This window comes from Octodon degus, unplaced genomic scaffold (genome assembly GCF_000260255.1).
Source record: "Octodon degus isolate 3935 unplaced genomic scaffold, OctDeg1.0 scaffold00023, whole genome shotgun sequence".
NCBI lineage: Eukaryota > Metazoa > Chordata > Mammalia > Rodentia > Octodontidae > Octodon > Octodon degus.
Genome location: NW_004524599.1, coordinates 11,370,909 through 11,391,866, shown reverse-complemented (window position 1 = coordinate 11,391,866; position 20,958 = coordinate 11,370,909). Strand labels below are relative to the sequence as shown.

General features: G+C 44.0%; 1 protein-coding gene across 3 annotated transcripts in view; it reads left to right on the top strand.

The window, feature by feature from the left end:
• Dsp (desmoplakin) overlaps positions 1–19,108 on the top strand; it is a 48,918-nt gene extending 29,810 nt beyond the window's left edge. For 2 of the 3 annotated variants that reach the window (XM_004628377.3, XM_023712150.1), the window contains exons 13-24: positions 178–304; positions 1,385–1,586; positions 2,180–2,406; positions 3,507–3,673; positions 4,376–4,514; positions 5,684–5,877; positions 8,699–8,861; positions 9,485–9,568; positions 10,051–10,158; positions 10,950–11,048; positions 11,715–14,009; positions 15,179–19,108. In XM_004628377.3, the coding sequence (XP_004628434.1) occupies positions 178–304; positions 1,385–1,586; positions 2,180–2,406; positions 3,507–3,673; positions 4,376–4,514; positions 5,684–5,877; positions 8,699–8,861; positions 9,485–9,568; positions 10,051–10,158; positions 10,950–11,048; positions 11,715–14,009; positions 15,179–18,415 (7,042 nt within the window). In that variant the 3' untranslated portion in view covers positions 18,416–19,108. The remainder of the gene's footprint in view (positions 1–177; positions 305–1,384; positions 1,587–2,179; positions 2,407–3,506; positions 3,674–4,375; positions 4,515–5,683; positions 5,878–8,698; positions 8,862–9,484; positions 9,569–10,050; positions 10,159–10,949; positions 11,049–11,714; positions 14,010–15,178) is intronic. The other variant, XM_004628378.2, reaches the window with a different exon arrangement.
• Positions 19,109–20,958: the final 1,850 nt, after the last annotated feature.

The following is a 20,958-nucleotide window of genomic DNA, read 5'->3' as shown; positions in this document are numbered from 1 at the left end:
TGCAAATGGATTTTTGGAGACTAGTGTAGTCTAAATCCATTGAAATATTGAGACAGTTTTAAAAACAACACATGTACCAGTTCCTCCTTCAGGGAGTTTTTCATGCAGTTGTGTTAGCATATCGGGGCTTCCTGTTTGGGCTGAAGTGTAAGCTTGGCCTCCCTCTGCACCTCCCAGGATTGAGCAGTACTACGAAGCCATCCTGGCTCTGTGGAACCAGCTGTACATCAACATGAAGAGCCTGGTGTCCTGGCACTACTGCATGATTGACATTGAGAAGATCCGGGCCATGACCATTGCCAAGGTATGTACTGTGCCCAGGGGCTGCCTGTGGTGCCCGATGCTGCTGGGCGAGCCTTGCGGCAGGCAGTCACTGCCTCCTCCCATGTAGAGACTCAGCTTCCCACAGAGGCTCTGGTCTCTCTAACATCGGATGGCGGAGGCTGGCAGTGTAGCCCAGGAGAGGAGGGCTCGCCTAGTACATTTAAGGCCTGGGTTGGAATCCTACCACTGGGGGCTGAAACCCCGAAGAACAGAAGGAATGAGCATGTGGCTCGTCATGAGACAGACAGGAGCCCTAGTGGGACTGATGGGACAAGCCGGAAGTCCTGATGGAAAAGACAGCGGGGCCTGTGATAGTCTAGATCCTGTGCCCCTCAGCCATCGCAGAAGATTAGGGCATAAACAACTCACTGGAGAACCCCAAAGAAAGCAGGATTTGTGGGAGAACAGAAAAGGCATTTGTTCTCTGAATCAGTGGTTTTAAATTGTGGTCTGAAGAAGCCTAGGGGGAGTGCATCCTGGGCTTGAGTGAGAAGGGCCCAGGATGGGTCAGTTTTGGGGTCCCTGGCCCCCTCTTCTGTTTCTAGTTAGAGCAGTTTTCCCACGCTATGCTTTACATTTGGGGCTTCTGGGTAATATTTTGACTGAAGAATCAAGTGCTGTAGGAAAAGCAGACATTGACTCCTATAACACTGATGAAAGCCTGAAAGATTAATTTTGGCAGCCTAAGCCTAGGGCCTAGCTACACTACCTGTTCAACCTTTTTTAAATTTTTATTTTGTAATTTTGAGACAAAGTCTTGCTAATTTGCTAAGTTGTCTGTGTGGGGCCTCAACTTGTAATCCTCCTACCTCAGCCTCCCGTGAGCTATTTGGCTGGCCCAGGAAAGACCTTTTTAAGCCAACGCTTCTCAGTTTTGTTTTTTTTTTTTGGTGGAACCGGGGATTGAACTCAGGTCCTTGCGCTTGCCAGGGAAGCACTTATTCCACTGAGCCATCTCCCCGGCCCCAGCACTTCTCAGTGGCACTGGCTGGGGGTGGGGGTGGGGAGTCACAAATGAGCCATTGCTCCTTCTGATGTCCTTGGTCTGCCTGACTCGCAGCTGAAAACCATGCGGCAGGAAGATTACATGAAGACCATATCTGATCTTGAGCTACATTACCAAGAGTTCATCAGAAACAGCCAGGGCTCTGAGATGTTTGGTGACGATGACAAGCGGAAAATGCAGTCTCAGTTCACAGATGCGCAGAAGCATTACCAGACCCTGGTCATCCAGCTTCCTGGTCACCCGCAGCACCAGACAGGTCAGCCGAGACATCCTTCTCTTTATATCTACCTTACGTGATTTTAGAAGGTCATTTGTATATAAAAGTAGTTGGAGAAGCATTTCTTTGAAAAATGTTGCCTCAGTCTTCTTCTGTGCTGCTGTAACAGAACACCTGCAGCTGGGTAATTAGTAAAGAAAAGAGGTGAATTTAGCTAAGGTTCCGGTGGCTGCAAAGTCCAAACAGACCCTGGACTCTTGGCTGCACTCGGCATGGTGGAGAAGCAGGAAGAGATGGCCGTGTGCAGAGGGCCTCGCTCATGTTAGAGCAGCCACCCTCCTTGGAATTAATCCAGCCTGTAGAGACTAAGCCCCCCGCAGGCGAGGGACATTGGTCCTTTCCAAGAGTGCTGCCCTCGCGACCTGATCATCTCCTACCGGGTCCCCCACCTACACAGCGCTATGTTAGGAATGCATTTTCTAGCACATGAATGTCTGCACGAAAGCTATGTCCAAACCATAGCAGGTGAAATCAAAAATGAGGCCTACTTTTGTGCAATATGGATGTTTTTGGCGGGCTAGTGTCTCCACTAGTGACAAACTCTGTGACTTTTCTGCTCTTCATTGTTACAGTAACCAAAACTGAAATCACTCATGTTGGCTCCTGCCAAGACGTCAATCATAATAAAATGATTGAAACCACCAGAGAAAATGACAAGCAAGAGACGTGGTTGTTGATGGAGCTCCAGAAGGTTCGCAGGCAGGTAGAGCACTGCGAGGGCAGGATGACCCTCAAGAACCTCCTGCTGGCAGACCAGCCGTCCACGCACCACATCACTGTGAAAATCAATGAGCTCAAGGTAGGCATCCATCCACGTTGTGCCAGACTTCACTGACGTGTATCTTTAGAGTCATCTGCAAATGAGTAATAGCCTCCTGGTTTATATGGTTAGAGGTAAGTACATAAATAAATCGATGGGTCCAGAATTATATCTACAAATACATGGTCAAGGGGTGTTTTAAAGATGTTGCAATTTTCTTGAAAGTTCTGTCTTGGACTGGGCGTGGTGGCGCGTGCCTGTAATTCCAGCTCTTGGGAGGCTTTGAACAGGTGGATCACTATGAATCCAATCTAGTAGTGAGACCTTGAACACCCTGTAGAGCCTTCCCTAAAAGAAAAAAAAAAAAAAGAAAAGGAAAAGGAAGTTCTGTCTTATGACAAACATATTCATAGGGAAAATAATAATCCATTCCTTATACCTTACAGACTAATCAAAGGCAAAAATAATCAGAAGGATCACATAGCTTCAGTGTAGAATACAAGTCACTGCAGGAACACAGTTCTCCAAAATGTGGCTTATACACACACTGGGACACAGTGGAATATCATTCAACCTTTAGAAAAGAAAATAATTCTGGAAATTGCAGCAGTCGGGCTAAAACTGGGGGACATTATGCCGAGTGAAATAAGCTAGACACAGAAAGATAAGCACTGCATAATTGGAGTTCTATGCGGAATCTGAAAAAGAGTCAAACTCACAGAAATAGAGAGTAGAACAATAGTTACCAAGGGTGGGGCAAGGGAGGGAGTGGGCCGATGCAGGTCAGGAAGGCCCAGCCTCGTGTTTTCTTTGGTAGGTCTTGACATCTGCTATGTAGCAGCAGGACTCTAGGTAACAGCGTGAGCATTTTGCAGAGTTATCAAGAGGGTACATCTGAGATGCTCTTATACATGCGCACACACACACACACACACACACACACAAGCACAAGTATGGCTGTGGGATGTGATGAACATAGTAATTTATTTACCCAGAGTAATCATTTTACAGATGTATCTCAAAGCAGCATATTGTGTACCTTATGTATACATGGGAAAAAGTAATCAAAAGGGCTTTCCTCCTTTTTTTTCCCTTTCTTTTTCTTTTCATTGCCTCCTTTTTTTTTTTTTTTTTGACAGAGTGTGCAGAATGATTCACAAACGATCGCGGAAGTGCTCAACCAGCTTAAAGACATGCTGGCTAACTTCAGAGGTTCTGAGAAGTACTGCTACTTGCAGAACGAGGTATTTGGCCTGTTCCAGAAGCTGGAAAATATCAATGGTGTTACAGATGGCTACTTAAATAGGTAAGCACAGCTATTACTATCAAAGGTATTTTGCTTTTTCTGAGCTTCATTGTTGTCAGATTTCATGTGCTAAATGTGTTGGGCTTATCTGTGTATTCAAAGTGGTTGGGATAGATATATAGTTGCATTCTCTTAATGAATAGAATGATTTTTTCTAATGGTGTTTGTAAGTAGGATCACAAGTCTGCATCTTGTACAGCAATTAACCACTAAGAAGAATATATGCAGTGTATTATTTGTTGAAACTGTACTTTCGATTTGATTTGAAACTGTCTCATTGCTATATGTTTATCAATAAAACTTTGAAAAGAAAAAAAAAGTATAAAATAAATAAATAAATAAATAAATAAATAAATAAATGTGTTGGGCTTCTTAGAGCCCTTGCCTTGTGGAATCTTTTTTTCTTAAATTAGATTTACTTACACTCTTGTGTGGTTTGGTGAGAGCATCCTCAAGCCTAGGGCATTAGCTCCACTGCTCTGAAATCTCACAGCTGTTCTCATGTATCTTAGAACTACAAATACTGCATTCTCTAGGGCCATGACTGAGCAAAAAATATATTGTTCTCACAGCTTATAAAATGAGCAAAATACATTTTATTTGTGTTAACATTGTTCTTTCTTATGAATGGTGCCAAGAGCAACACATTCACCTCATAATTACGTCTCTGGCGATTTCGTTGGCTTCTCTTGCTCTTTGTAGCTTGTGCACGGTGAGAGCGCTCCTCCAGGCCATCCTGCAGACTGAAGACATGCTGAAGGTTTACGAAGCTAGGCTCACCGAGGAGGAAACTGTTTGCCTGGACCTTGATAAGGTGGAAGCTTACCGCTGCGGGCTGAAGGTAATGCACGCGGACTTGACAGGAAGTAGAGCAGGCCTTGGATTCCCCTGACCACGCCTCAGGATGCTTTCCCGAGTAGGCTTTTCTGTTGTTCTGGATAATTTTTGAAAAAACAGTTTATTTTTAGAAGATAGAGATACGCACAGAAAGTACCATGACAGTGCAGAATCCCTATCCCTCCACCTAGTTTGTGCTCTTACTAACATCTTACATTTGTGAGGCACATTTGTTACAATTGACCAATCAGTGTTCAGGTAGTAGAGTGAACTGAAACCTATGCTGTGGGTTTGCTGAGTTTTGATGACCACTGACTTTCAGGGCTGCACGTGGTTGACACCTGTTATCTCTGAAACTGTCTTCGGGTGTTAGGCATGCTGAGAGGCACTGAGAGACGCTGTGAGAAAGTAATTTTGGGCTGGGGTTAGTTTGGGAGATGCTTACACTGATTTCTTTACCATGGAATGTCTTAGAAACTTCAAGATATTTATAGGCATTAGAATTATTCATAGAGCCGGCCAAATAGCTCAGCGGATTAAAGTGTCTGCAAGCAGGTGCAGGGGCCCGGGGTTCGATCCCTGGGCCTGCCATGCTGGCCCTGCACCCCTGGGGCGCATGGAGATGGCAAATGAGACTGAGTGTGGTGGCGTGTGCCTGTAATCCCAGCTCTTGGGAGGCTGTAAACAGGCAGATCCCTGAGTCAGTTATAGTAGTGAGACCCTGAACACCCAGGAGACCTTTCCGCCCCCCCCCAAAATTATTCATGAATGGTGCATGATATTTAGCATTTGTTTTTCTACTTAATTGACACATTGGATCTTTTTTAACTGGGTATCACAGGGAGTTAGACCCCTGGAACAAATACTGAGAAATTATAATTGAGTAAACATATTTTTCTGAGTTTTCACTGACGTTCTGAGTGTTCTAGATGGTTTTGTAAACCATTTTTCTTCTACAACCTAAGGATTGGACTCAGGGCCTTGTGCATACTAGGACCATGTTCTACCTCTGAACAACATCCCTGAACCTCTGATTTTTAAAAAAAATTTAGCAACATACAGTGGGCATACTTGGGTGAAGAGATTGACTTGTGCTCCTTTTTTCTTTCTTTCTTTCTTTCTTTCTTTCTTTCTTTCTTTCTTTCTTTCTCTTTTTCTTTTTGACTCTTGCAGAAAATAAAAAATGACTTGAATTTGAAGAAGTCCTTGCTGGCCACCATGAAGGCGGAACTGCACAAAGCCCAGCAGATCCACTCCCAGACTTCCCAGCAGTATCCGCTTTATGACCTGGATCTGGGCAAGTTCAGTGACAAAGTCACCCAGCTGACAGATCGCTGGCAGAAAATAGACAAACAGATAGATTTCAGGTGAGCTGGCTTCCTTCACCACTTTACCCCATTTGATGGTTCAAGGGGACAATGATTTTGACCACTGGAAGTGGTCATGATAGAAATCTACCATTTGATGTGGAAGTTAAGGCTAATTGGTGCTCCTTTTCTTAGACTGTCTGTAGGCAGCTTTGTGGCAGAATGGGTTTGTCCCAGTAGCCAGGGTCTTAGAGAAACAGCAAATCATTTAATCTGCCCTCTAAGCTTCTGTTATGACTGTTGAAAGAAGCTGCTTTGGTGAGTGTTCTCCAAAAATCTGGGAAAATTAAACCTTAGGCCAAAAAAGTTCTTTACTATAACTCAACCAAGTTGGTTTACTCACCCCTTGAAAAGGCCAAATCACTGGGGCAAGGAGAGAGACTTAGTTGTAAACCAAAGATTGCAGCTGGGGCCGTTGTCCTCAGAGCTCCATTTTAGGGTTCTCAGGTGCAAGGGGCATTGACGGGGAGGAGAAGGAAGGCAGGGACATGTGCAGGGAGTCTGTGTGCTGAGTTGACTTCCCAGTGCCGAGAGTCTGTGCTGTCCTTTCTCTTCTTCGGATTGTCTGTGAGGTGGAACGTCCTTGTGAAGAGATCGCCTGTGCTTCCTTAGATAAACACATCGATTCCCTGCAAGTTAAACATTATTCTACTTTTAATGAAAGACTGAGATTCTTAAATCCTTGGTCCACACTTAGATGTTATCTGAAAACCAGTAGATCTGGTCTGTAGTTTTCTTTGATAAATCTTGACATCTGATACATAACAGCAGGACTAAATGTAATAATGCTGAGCATTTAGAAAATTCACTAAGACAAATTACTGAGTAGTAGTGAGTTCTACGACTGGTGTCTTTTTTGTGCCTTTTCTCAGGAACAGCTAAGGTAATTATTATACTCACTGTGGACACAAAGGCATCTTTCCCTGGAGAACAGGGGAGAGATGGTGAGTAGGCAGCAGTTGTAACTGTTAGAAGACTTCAGTCAGTCATGTCATGTGGCCTGCAAAATTATTATTATTATTATTTTTTCTCATAATTGTATTGATAAATAGCAATGAGACAGTTTCAAATCAAATTGGTAGGACAGTTTCAATAATTGACACATTGCATACATTCTTCCTAGTGGTTAATTGCTGTACAAGATGCAGACATGATATCCTATTTACAAACACTATTAGAACAGATCCCTTTATTCATTAAGAGAATGTAACTATATATCTATCCAAACCACTTTGAATACACAGATAACAATCGTCTGTATACGCTTTTTTTGTTAAGTTCCGTTATTTGAATATTATAGGTGTGTGAACTCAGCAAAATATTCTAAAAGCGTCCAGTAGCCCATAATAGTATTGGGTCTTCTGCTTAACTGGCAGTGTCAGAAATTGTTGACCTGAGTCCCCTACAGCTCAACATAACAGCATGGCTTTACTTCTTATATTTCGTTTTTATGCTTTTCTGCTGGATGGTTAAGATCAAGCTAAAGCAGGACCTATGCAACAAGAGCTTTTGGGTCTGATAAGGTCAGTGAAATCCCCTCAGGATTTATCCTGAGATCCTGTACCTCAGATTGTAGAACCTTTGTCAGTGTCAGCCATGTGGATTAGTCACAGCCATTGCTTGGCCAGTGTGCTCTCTGTGAGCAAAATTATTTTTAAAATCAGCTAAACATAAGAGAGGCTGAAGGGTTTATTGAGGTTTTTTCCTAGGTTACATGACTGTAAGTGAAAATGAAAGTCTCTCCTGCCTTGCCTTGCTTCTAGTCCAGTTTACCAGTAGTGCTTTTAAAAATGTCTTTGATCTGGTGAAAAATGCTGCTATGAATATACATGATTTCAGTTCTCAGGGGTGTGTACCAAGCAAGCTGTAGCAGACAAATCACACAATTCTTTGTATAAAATTTGTATAATGAAATATCTGGCACACCAAGCAATCAGAAGTTCAAAAGATTACAGTTCAGTGGATTTTAATGTTGTCAGACTTGTTTAACCATCACTATAACCTTAGGGTTTTTACTGTTGTGGTTTTGGGTCTTCTGGTAGCACTGGACATGGAATGCAGGGCTCTGCGTGGAGGCTGTGCTGCTGAGCCACGTCCCCAGCCCTGCCCTCTGAGCATTGAACATTTTCATTACCCAAATGAAATCTCATCATGCCCAATGATAGCCAACTGCTCAGCCCTAGAGAGTAACCAATTCGCTTTCTGTAGATTTTCCTATCCTGGGAATTTTATATAATAGGAACTGTACTGTGTGGCCTTCGGTGACTAGCTTATCATGTAGCATGACATTCCCAAGTTCATCCAGATCGTAGCATGTTTTAGCACTTAATTTTCTCTGTGTGGATAGCATTCAGTTGTTTGTGCCACTTTATTTTATTTTTTAAGGCATTTGGTGCAGGATGTTGCTACTCAGCTTGGACTCGTAGTGTTCCTCCTGTTTTTAGCCTCCCCAGTTCTGGGATTATAGGCATGCACCACCATGCGCAGTCTCAGTGGCTGGCTTAGTACACCCAAGGGGCAGGGCCGGTGCAGCATGTGGTACCAAGGATTGAACACCGGTCCTGTGCTCACCTAAGCAGGCACTTAGTCTCCGGAGCTATCTTGCCAGTCCAGCACCACATTTTTTTTTTTTTTTTTTAACTTTTCATTGTTTGATGGCTGTTTAGATTGGCTCCAAGTTTTAGATCTGATGAAAAATGCTGCTTCAGTTTTTCATGATTTCAGTTCTTGGGATATACACCAAGCAAAATTGTTGGATATGACCCAGTATGTTACATATTTTGGGAACCAATAATAGTGTTTTAATATCCGTTTCTTCTAGACTGTGGGACCTGGAGAAACAAATTAAACAGCTGAGGAATTATCGTGATAATTATCAGAATTTCTGCAAGTGGCTGTATGATGCCAAGCGCCGGCAGGATTCCTTAGAGTCCATGAAGTTTGGAGATTCCAACACAGTTATGCGGTTTTTAAATGAGCAGAAGGTATAAGTCAACTTGTCCTTCCATTGCTGTTTTGGGATTAATTGGTTGTCAATTCTGGTCATCAGGGCAGCAAGTAATGTTTCATCTAATGAATCTGCTTTGTGAATGCTTAAGGAACACCCATAGGAAAAGCAACCGAAAGAAATGCAATATGAACATAAAAATCATGTAATAATATTTATTCCATTATAGTAAAGTATGTTTATAAACTAAAGTGATAAGACCAAAAAGTAGTGCTAACTGGAAAATACAAGATCAGTACAGAAAGAGAACAAAGAAAGAATCACCAAGTAAAAGTGAAACAGCATTTGTTTAAAAATATCTAGGCCGGGGAGATAGCTCAGTGGAATAAGCGCTTCCCTGGGAAGTGCAAGGGCCTGAGTTCAATCCCCGAGAGATGGCTCAGTGGTCTAAAGCACCTACTTGAAACAAGCTTGGCAAAGCACAGGGACCGCGGTTCGATCCCCAGCACCACATGCCAGCCAGACCCGCCCCCTGGTGGGCTGAGCTGGCCACACACACACACAATAAATAAATGTAATAAATAAAAATAAATAAATATTTAAAAAAAATAAAAATATCTGTATACTTTGCCATTTGTAAATAACTTATTCTTTGTATAGAACTTGCATAATGAAATATCTGGCAAACGAGATAAGTCAGAAGAAGTGCAGAAGATTGCTGAGCTCTGTGCAAATTCAATCAAGGTATGTTGGGTTCACTAAGAATGACGTGTTTCCTGATACACATTTGCTGACTTGTTTTTAACATAATCAAGTCCTTGAGGATGGTGATTATGGCTTTTGTATAGTTAGTTGCTCCTGAACGCCGTAAAAGTTTGTTACCCATTAATGAATTCAAAGTACATTGGCAACATCCATGGGAATGGGATAGACCGGTGTCTTATGCAAAGTTTTCCAGTTAGCTTGTGAAGACATACATGGTTGGTTTAATAACATTCGTTGCCTGGACACTGGCACAGTCCAGCTTTTAGGATTGGTTATCAGAAATAATTTTATTATTTAAAACTGGAATCGAGCCATTCATGACTCATTTTAAGTCCACTGAGTTTTTTCTAAGGGCTGAGAGTGTAGCTGAGTGGTAAGGTGCTTTCCTACTATGTGTAAAGTCCTAAGTTTGATTCCTAGCATGGGAAAAAAAAATGTTTTTCTTAAACTTTATTCTGCAGGACTATGAACTCCAGCTGGCATCGTACACCTCTGGGTTGGAAACGCTACTGAACATTCCTATCAAGAGAACCATGGTTCAGTCCCCGTCGGGGGTGATTCTACAAGAGGTAGATATGTCGTTGTATGTCTCCTCTCTCCCCTGCTTCCTGCCTGAGTCTCCACCATCCCTGAATTCACCCCTGTGTTAGGGTAGCCACTCAAAAAGGGTCAACAGCAGGTAATACTCTTTCTCATGTGGGCCTCAGTATGTGACATAGTTTTGGAGGGGATTGCTAGAATCCGCAGTGTGTCATTAGTAATCTAGAGTCTTTATAGAGATTGGACTTAAATGGGGCAGGGGAGATGGCTCAGTAGAATAAGCACTTGCCTGGCAAGTGCAAAGGCCTGAGTTCAATCCCTGATTCCGAAAAAAAAAAAAAAAAAAAAAAAAAAATCTATGAGATTGGACTTAAAGCTCTGGACTGGGTGAGGGAAACTTCTAAAAAGTGGAAGTTATATGATAGATTTCTGAAAGCCAGCTTTTCCCAAAAGAGTTCAAAGAATATCAACAATCAGATGGCTTAGAGGGAAGAACTTGGCATGCTACTGACAGAATACAGATGTTTTTATCCCTCTGATTTACTATGCTTCTAGATTTTGGAACCAGCTAATATGAAAGAAAGGGAATTTAATTTTTAAATCATAATGGCACTATTTTACTTTTGTAGAAAACAAAATGAAGCATTTAAAAAATTATATTCAGGGGCTGGAGGGAAAGGGAAAACAAAGAAATGTGTTCTGTACATGTCCCTGTTCCCTACAGTGCACGTAATCATTACGTACTATAAACAGGTACAATGAAAGTTAAAAAAATCTTTAAAAATGACATCATTCTTTTCTTTTCTTCTTTTCCTCTAAGGCTGCAGACATTCATGCTCGGTACATAGAACTGCTCACACGATCTGGAGACTATTATAGATTCTTAAGTGAAATGCTGAAGAGTTTGGAGGACTTAAAGGTAATTTACTTATGGCATTTCCTCTAAATGTTCAATATAATATCATTTGTTTATATGTTTGGAATGAGTCCTGTGTTAAATGAGCATAAGGAACACTTGCAAAATTGCAGCCACTTTGCTTTGCAAAAAGCAGTCATTTCATTTAGTGTTTGGTTAAGGAATTTCTTTCACTCCTTTATGTAAAATTTGTATAAACATAGCCTAGACTAGCTGGATTCGAATCTTTCACGTAAGGGATATACTATTCCTTTCTAATCTTAGAATTCATGTGGAAATTTTATACCTTCAGATAAAAGGAAGGACACATAGGAAGCCACAAGCTTTTCATCTTGAAAGAAATTACTTCATTTTATAGTTTAGGAAGCTGAGGTTTACAATGACCATGTACTAAGATCACACAAGCAGCTGGTGGAAGAATTGTGATGAGAATCTGGATTTCTTAAATTTTTGTGTAGTAGTTTTTGCTTCATTTCACTCTGTGCGTGCGTGCGTGTGTGTGTATGTGTGTGTGTGTACACGCGTATGAATGGGAGCGTGTGGGTATGATGTTCATCTGGATGTACAAAGAAGAAAAACCTACCTCACTGGAGGAGGGGGAAAGTATTGTTTGTTTCTTGTGGTGTGGAGTGCCTTCTTTAAATATAATTTTTGATTTCATGTCCACAGCTGAAAAATACCAAGATTGAAGTTTTGGAAGAGGAGCTCAGACTGGCCCGAGATGCCAACTCAGAAAACTGCAACAAGAACAAATTCCTGGATCAGAACCTGCAGAAATACCAGGCAGAATGTTCCCAGTTCAAGGCGAAGCTCTCTAGCCTGGAGGAGCTGAAGAGACAAGCGGAGCTGGATGGGAAGTCTGCGAAGCAGAATCTAGACAAGTGCTACACCCAAATAAAAGAGCTCAATGAGAAGATCACCAGGCTGACGTACGAGATCGAAGACGAGAAGAGAAGAAGAAAGTCTGTGGAAGACAGATTCGACCAACAGAAGAATGACTATGACCAGCTGCAGAAAGCCAGACAGAGTGAAAAGGAGAGCCTGGGGTGGCAGAAACTAGAGTCTGAGAAAGCCATCAAGGAGAAGGAGTACGAGATAGAAAGGCTGAAGGTTCTGCTGCAGGAGGAGGGCGCCCGCAAGAGGGAATATGAAAATGAGCTGGCAAAGGTAAGAAACCACTATAATGAGGAGATGAGTAATTTAAGGAACAAGTATGAAACAGAGATTAACATTACGAAGACCACCATCAAGGAGATATCCATGCAGAAAGAGGATGATTCCAAAAGCCTTAGAAACCAGCTTGATAGACTCTCAAGGGAGAACCGAGATCTGAAGGATGAGATTGTCAGGCTCAATGACAGCATCTTGCAGGCCACTGAGCAGCGAAGGCGGGCTGAGGAAAATGCCCTTCAGCAGAAAGCCTGTGGCTCTGAGATCATGCAAAAGAAGCAACACCTGGAGATTGAACTTAAGCAGGTTATCCAGCAGCGCTCGGAGGATAACACAAGACACAAACAGTCCCTGGAGGAGGCTGCGAAGACCATTCAGGACAAAAACAAGGAGATCGAAAGACTCAAGGCTGAGTTTCAGGAGGAGGCCAAGCGCCGCTGGGAATATGAAAATGAACTGAGTAAGGTAAGAAACAGTTACGATGAGGAGATCATTAGCTTAAGGAACCAGTTTGAGACGGAGATCAACATCACCAAGACCACCATCCATCAGCTCACAATGCAGAAGGAAGAGGACACAAGCGGCTACCGAGCCCAGATCGACAATCTCACCAGGGAAAACAGGAGCTTGTGTGAAGAGATCAAGAGGCTAAAGAATACGCTAGCCCAGACCACCGAGAATCTCAAGAGGGTTGAGGAGAACATCCAACTGCACAAGGCCACCGGCTCGGAGATGTCGCAGAGGAAACAGCAGTTGGAGATCGAGCTGAGACAGGTCACTCAGATGCGCACGGAAGAGAGCGTGCGGTACAAGCAGTCCCTTGATGATGCTGCCAAGACTATCCAGGATAAAAACAGGGAGATAGAAAGGTTAAAGCAACTGGTAGAGAAAGAAACCAGTGAACGGAAATGCCTGGAAGATGAAAATGCGAGACTGGAAAGGGTCCAGTATGACCTGCAGAAAGCCAACAGCAGCGCCACTGACACCATCAGTAAGTTCAAGGGTCAGGAGCAAGAGCTGACACGCCTGAGGATTGACTATGAGAGGATTTCTCAGGAGAGGACCGTGAAGGATCAGGACATTGCACGGTTCCAGAGCTCCCTCAAGGAGCTGCAGTTGCAGAAGCAGAAAGTGGAAGAGGAGCTGAGTCGGCTGAAGAGGACGGCCTGCGAAGACTCTTCCAAGAGGAAGAAGCTCGAAGAGGAGCTGGAGGGCATGAGGAGGTCTCTGAAAGAGCAGTCCATCAAAATCACCAGCCTGACCCAGCAGCTGGAGCAGGCATCCATCGTGAAGAAGAAGAGTGAGGATGATCTCCGGCAGCAGAGGGATGTGCTGGAGGGGCACCTGAGGGACAAGCAGAGGACCCAGGAGGACCTGAGGAGGCTCTCCTCGGAGGTGGAGGCCCTAAGGCGGCAGCTGCTCCAGGAGCAAGACAATGTCAAACAGGCTCACTTGAGGAATGAGCATTTCCAGAAGGCCATAGAAGATAAAAGCAGAAGTCTCAACGAAAGCAAAATAGAGATTGAGAGGCTGCAGTCTCTCACGGAGAACCTGACGAAGGAGCACCTGATGCTGGAGGAGGAGCTGCGGAACTTGAGGCTGGAGTACGACGACCTGAGGAGGGGCCGGAGTGAGGAGGATCACGACAAAAACGCCGCCATCTGCGAACTGAGGAACCAGCTGCAGATGAGCAACAACCGGACCCTGGAACTGCAGGGCCTGATTAATGATTTACAGAGAGAGAGGGAAAATTTGAGACAGGAAATTGAGAAATTCCAAAAGCAGGCTTTAGAGGTATTCACAAATATTTGATCCCAGCTTCACTGTTTCTCAGATAGCTCACTGCATTTCCATCTGTTCTGAACTGTTCTCTTGCTACTTACAACACTGCTCAGCTACCACTGTCCTAAGGCGGATAACTGCTTTAAAATAATTGCAGAGCTGTTTGCTCTTCTGTCCTATGACTGAATCAAATTCCAGTCTGTGGAGCCTGTGTTTAGTGCTGCACGTGGAGCCTGTGTTTAGCTCTGCATGCACATAACATTTAAGATCACCTCTCTGAATGTTCCACTCTCCTTTCTGGAAGATACTTCTTAGCTAGAGTGTGGCTTGGGTAGAGTGTGTTCAGCATACACAGGGTCTTGGGTTTAATCCTAGCTGCGAAAAATTTTAAAATCAATCAATTTGAGATAAAATGGAGGGTCATCCTTAGTGAGTTGGGATGTACTTTTCTGGGTCAAAATTAAACTTATTTATTCATTTAGTATGTATTTGTAGAGCATTATGTTTACATTCCTTGTGGGAATTGATACATGCACATAATAGGATGTGCATGTTTAATTCCAACTTTCCTTGATGAAAGCCATATTAAAGCATTTATCTATGTGATCTCGAGATCACCTTTTCTTTCTAGCACACTTGACTTTTCTGCCTGCATTATTCTGTTCTTTTGACTGTGCTCCTAATCTTTTTCTTGGAGCTTTCCTTTAACCCCTAATGTAAGAATAACTTCCTTTAACTTCTAATATGTGTGACCTTTATGGACAATATTTGTGTGGGGCTGGGTGGGTGTGTGCATGTATCGGTATATTTGTGTTGCTTTATTGAGTATTAGTGTAGCTGTAACAGGTGAGATATAGAGATGTTGGGGAGATAACGTCGAACAAAACTCCCCATATTTTTTCAAGCCATTATATGTTGCTGAGAGTAAGACAGGCCCACAACTTCTAGTTTCCTCTATGGAGAAAAGGAAGTAAGTATGAAGTCACTTGCTAAAGTGGCGACATACATTTACAGAATTTTTTCCATAAATTTGTATGATAACAAGTGATCAGTATGTCCAGGGAAAACAGAAAGGAAAAAGAAGTTAAACAAAAAAAGATATAGGAAAGGAGGTTGAATTGTGCTAGTCATACGATCTGATCAAAACATTTTTTCTCCATTTCTCCCTTCTGCCATCCCAGGCATCCAATAGGATTCACGAGTCAAAGAGTCAGTGCACCCAGGTGGTGCAGGAGCGAGAGAGCCTGCTGGTGAAGATCAAGGTCCTGGAGCAGGACAAGGCCCGGCTGCAGAGGCTGGAGGAGGAGCTCAGCCGCCTGAAAACCACACTGGAAACAGAGGGAAGGGTGAAGCAGCGGCTGGAGAGCGAGAAGCAGCAGATCCAGAATGACCTGAACCAGTGGAAGACGCAGTTCTCCCGCAAGGAGGAGGCCATCAGGAAGATCGAGTCTGAGAGAGAAAAGAGCGAGCGAGAGAAGAACAGCCTCCGGAGTGAAATCGAAAGACTCCAGGCCGAAATCAAGAGGATTGAAGAGAGGTGCCGGCGAAAGCTGGAGGACTCTAGCAGGGAGACCCAGTCCCAGCTGGAGAATGAACGCTGCCGGCTACAGAGGGAGATTGACAAACTCAAACAGCGCCCATACGGGTCTCACCGGGAGACACAGACTGAGTACGAGTGGACTGTTGACTCCTCCAAGCTGGTGTTCGATGGGCTGAGGAAGAAGGTGACAGCAATGCAGCTCTATGAGTGCCAGCTGATCGACAAGACCACCTTGGACAAACTGCTGAAGGGGAAGAAGTCGGTGGAAGAGGTTGCTTCCGAAATCCAGCCTTTCCTTCGGGGTGCCGGAGCAATCGCTGGAGCATCTGCGTCTCCCAAGGAAAAATACTCTTTGGTAGAAGCCAAGAGAAAGAAGTTCATCACTCCAGAATCCACAGTCATGCTTCTGGAGGCCCAGGCAGCTACAGGTGGGATCATTGACCCCCACCGGAACGAGAAGCTGACCGTGGACAGTGCCATCGCTCGGGACCTCATCGACTTTGATGACCGCCAGCAGATATACACAGCAGAGAAAGCCATCACTGGTTTTGATGATCCGTTTTCAGGCAAGACAGTATCTGTCTCAGAAGCCATCAAGAAGAATTTGATTGACAGGGAAACTGGAATGCGCCTGCTAGAAGCCCAGCTGGCCTCCGGGGGTGTAGTAGACCCTGTGAACAGTGTCTTCTTGCCAAAGGATGTCGCCTTGGCTCGTGGCCTGATTGACAGAGATTTGTATCGGTCCCTGAATGATCCCCGAGATAGTCAGAAGAACTTTGTGGATCCATTCACCAAAAAGAAGGTCAGTTACATGCAGCTGAGGGATCGGTGCAGGATCGAGCCCCACACTGGTCTGCTCTTGCTGTCAGTACAGAAGAGAAGCATGTCCTTCCAGGGAATCCGACAGCCAGTGACTGTCACGGAGCTAGTGGATTCTGGCATATTGAGGCCGTCTACTGTAAATGAACTGGAATCAGGTCAGATTTCTTATGATGAGGTCGGAGAGAGAATTAAGGATTTCCTCCAGGGCTCGAGCTGCATAGCAGGCATATACAATGAGACCACAAAGCAGAAGCTTGGCATTTATGAAGCCATGAAAATTGGCTTAGTCCGTCCCGGTACTGCCCTGGAGTTGCTGGAAGCCCAAGCGGCCACTGGCTTTATAGTGGATCCTGTGAGCAACTTAAGATTGCCTGTGGAAGAAGCCTACAAACGAGGGCTGGTGGGCATTGAGTTCAAGGAGAAGCTCCTTTCTGCCGAACGTGCTGTCACTGGTTATAATGACCCTGAAACTGGAAACATCATCTCTCTGTTCCAAGCCATGAACAAGGAGCTCATCGAAAAGGGCCATGGCATCCGCTTACTGGAAGCGCAGATTGCGACGGGTGGGATCATCGATCCCAAGGAGAGCCATCGCTTACCAGTCGACATGGCGTACAAGAGGGGCTATTTTAATGAGGAGCTCAGTGAGATTCTTTCTGATCCAAGTGATGACACCAAAGGATTTTTTGATCCCAACACTGAAGAAAATCTTACCTATCTGCAACTGAAAGAAAGATGCATTAAGGATGAGGAAACGGGGCTCTGTCTTCTGCCCCTAAAAGAAAAGAAGAAGCAGGTGCAGACATCACAAAAGAATACCCTCAGGAAGCGTAGAGTGGTCATAGTTGATCCAGAAACCAATAAGGAGATGTCTGTTCAGGAGGCCTACAAGAAGGGCCTCATCGATTATGAAACCTTCAAAGAACTGTGTGAACAGGAATGTGAGTGGGAAGAAATAACTATCACGGGGTCAGATGGCTCCACCCGAGTGGTCCTGGTAGACAGGAAGACGGGCAGTCAGTACGACATTCAAGATGCTATCGATAAAGGCCTTGTCGACAAGAAGTTCTTTGATCAGTACCGATCCGGCAGCCTTAGCCTCACGCAGTTTGCTGACATGATCTCCTTGAAAAACGGTGTCGGTGGTAGCATCAGCATGGGTGGTAGCGTTAACGATGATGTTTTTAGCAGTTCCCGCCATGAATCAGTAAGTAAGATTTCTACTATATCCAGCATCAGGAACTTAACCATTAGGAGCAGTTCTCTGTCTGACCCGCTGGAAGAATCAAGCCCTATCGCAGCTATCTTTGACACGGAAAACCTGGAGAAAATCTCCATCACAGAAGCTATAGATCGGGGCATTGTCGATAGCATCACTGGGCAGAGGCTCCTGGAGGCTCAGGCCTGCACGGGTGGCATCATCCACCCCACCACTGGGCAGAAGCTGTTGCTTCAGGATGCAGTGGCCCAGGGTCTCGTTGACCAAGACATGGCCACCAGGCTGAAGCCTGCTCAGAAAGCCTTCATTGGCTTTGAAGGTGTGAAAGGAAAGAAGAAGATGTCAGCAGCAGAAGCAGTGAAAGAAAAGTGGCTCCCGTATGAGGCCGGCCAGCGCTTCCTGGAGTTCCAGTTCCTCACCGGTGGTCTTGTTGACCCGGAAGTGCACGGGAGGATAAGCACAGAAGAAGCCATCAGAAAGGGCTTCATTGATGGCCGAGCCGCTCAGAGGCTGCAAGACACCAGCAGCTATGCCAAAATCCTGACCTGCCCCAAGACCAAATTAAAGATATCCTACAAGGATGCCATGAATCGCTCCATGGTGGAGGATATCACCGGGCTGCGCCTGCTGGAAGCCGCCTCTGTGTCTTCCAAGGGCTTACCCAGCCCTTATAACATGTCCTCGGCTCCAGGATCCCGCTCCGGCTCCCGTTCTGGTTCCCGCTCTGGTTCCCGCTCTGGTTCCCGCAGTGGGTCCCGGAGAGGAAGCTTCGATGCCACGGGAAATTCTTCCTACTCTTATTCCTATTCCTTTAGCAGTAGCTCTATCGGCCACTAGCCATCAGCTGGAAATGGTTGCTGTACCTTGGATTCATTTCTGTGAGTTTCTAGTGTATGACATAACAGCAAAAAGAAAACCTGGTGCTTATAGGATAGTGAATAGAACCTTCTATGCTTAAAACAGCCATAGTTGGAATAGAATAGTAAAGATTTTTTTCTGGCTTCTTTCCTTTTAACACATCTTAACTAAAGTCCTCTTGAATGTAGCTATATAAAGTGGTAATCACGTGTAAGGATAGCACAAATTGAATTTAGGATTTATTTTTTGTCTTGTATTTTGATTGATCACTTATTGAGCTTCTTGGGGGGTATAAGACATTTCTATTCTTGGAGATAAAAAATTAAGTCAATCTGATATTACAGTCATTCTGCTTTTCATCTAAATATTTCTATTTTCTGCATTAGGAGGAAATGATCCATATACCTGCAGAAATACCCGCCCCAAACCTAAGTATTTTGGAGTGTGTTTCCCTTAGGTTAAAAAGCATGCGTTGTGTAACCCATATATTCTTTAATGCATTTGTGTGGTTTGGTATTAAAAAAAATGACTATATGTGCACGACAGCAGTACTATCTTTGCTTTTCTTTGGTCAAAGTTTTCTGTTTATTTTGCTTGTCATTTTCTATGTACTTTAAAAAGGTGTCTTTATGAAGTTTGCTGTTCTGACAATAAACTTTTAGACTTTGGAAATTTCTGTGTTTTGATTTTTATTTTTAAAGGTTTTTTTTTTTTTTTAATACAGGGTCCCGCTATGCAGCTCGGACTTATAGTGATCCTTCTGTCTGAGCCTCCTTGGTGCTGGGATTACAGTTTTGGGGCCAGCACGATGCACCCAGGGTTCTGGGGCTGGCATGTCATAGAGTACCAGGGATCAAACCCAGGTCCTTGTACTTGCCAGGCAGGTGCTTATACCACTGAGATAGCTCCCAGGTCCCTGTGTTTTGATATAATGTTTATACATACATTTAATAGCAGCTTTTTCTTTATTGTACATCTTTATTCTTTGTTTACTAAATATCCCAATACCAAAAAAAAAAAAAAAGCCATTAAAATACTGTTCTGGCTTATAATTTTTTGTTAGAGGATGGTCTTGTAAAGCTAGTTCTTTCAACACATGTTTACCTGTTGCAAACTAGATGGAGTCCTTAGAAGGATACCCATGGAGATAGGCCATTCCAGAGGTCAACACTGGTCTGGCTAATTCTGGACTGTACCAGAAGCACTGGCAATGTCACTATCAACACTGAAAGGTCATGAGAAGGCTAAGATACTTCCTTTTTTTAGTATTCTCAAAACAGCTAATGTTTTGCCCCCTAAAAGGAAAGATTTGTCCTTGGATCTATGAACACAGTCCTTGAAGAGCTCTTGGCTCTGGGATGAAGGACAATGGAATATGAGCTGTTCTGTTGGGTCATAAAAGAAGTACTGAAATCCAATCATTAAATTAATATGACTTTATGGGACACCGCTCATGGCAAGTAGTGGGTTGGATATTGCAAAGATTCAGTGGAATTTACTAGCTTTGTCATGGCAAGATGTTTGCAGTGTAGGGATAGGAGACAAAGGCAACAAGTGGGATAACTTTCACTTGCTGTTTATGTTTATAGAATTAAATCATAGTACTGACAGAAAATTAGAAGGCAAGTAAATGGCAAATATACAACAAAAATTATCAGTATCAGATACCAAAGTTACTGGGGACCTGAGTGGGCCATTTTCCTCACATGTCTCATCTCACCTCTCTCTTTTTTTTTTTTTTTTGCAGAACTGGGGATTGAACTCAGGCCCTTGCGCTTGCCAAGCAAGCGCTTATCCTACTGAGCCATCTCCCCGGGTCCTCATCTCACCTCTTTCCTCCCTTTGGCCCCGTCTCACGGTTTTAGGGCCTGAAATTAATTTCATTCCCTAAGTAATTGAGTTCTGTGTGCCATACCTCGTGCCAGCCACGGATCCCCTGCTAGAAATACGTGGTACAACAATAGCCTGCGTAATCTAGGAGGAGGAAGAGACACAAATGCTGTTGGTGGGAAGCAGGGGTAATAAAGTTCCTGTGCTAGAGCTGGGAGACTCAGTCACACCAATTATCACTGCAAGATTCCACAAACTGCAGGGCTTAAAGAAATAAATATTTTCTCACAGTTGTGGAGGCCGGAAGTCCGAAGCTAATCTGCTGTCAGTGTAGACTTCTGGTGAGACGTTTGCTCCGGGTCTGTGTGACAGCCTAATGTGTGTTCAAATCACTTTCTCTGACTAAGTAGAGAGGAGAGGGGTAGTTCTGGTCTCAGGTAAGGACATCTGTTTTACCCTTACGATTTGGTTACAGTATTGACCTTAAAGGTCCATTTCCAAGAGCATCCACACTGTGGTTAGGGTCCCAACCCAGGAACTTCAGAAAGTTCCAAGTCAGTCTCTAAGAAGAGTCCAACGTAGAAGAGGTGACTGGAGACCACTCCAGGAAAGTGACGATTAGACAGCTCAATAGCACCAATGTACAGCAGTCCACCAGGAACTAGAAAGGGGTACAGATTTTCTCTGCCCTC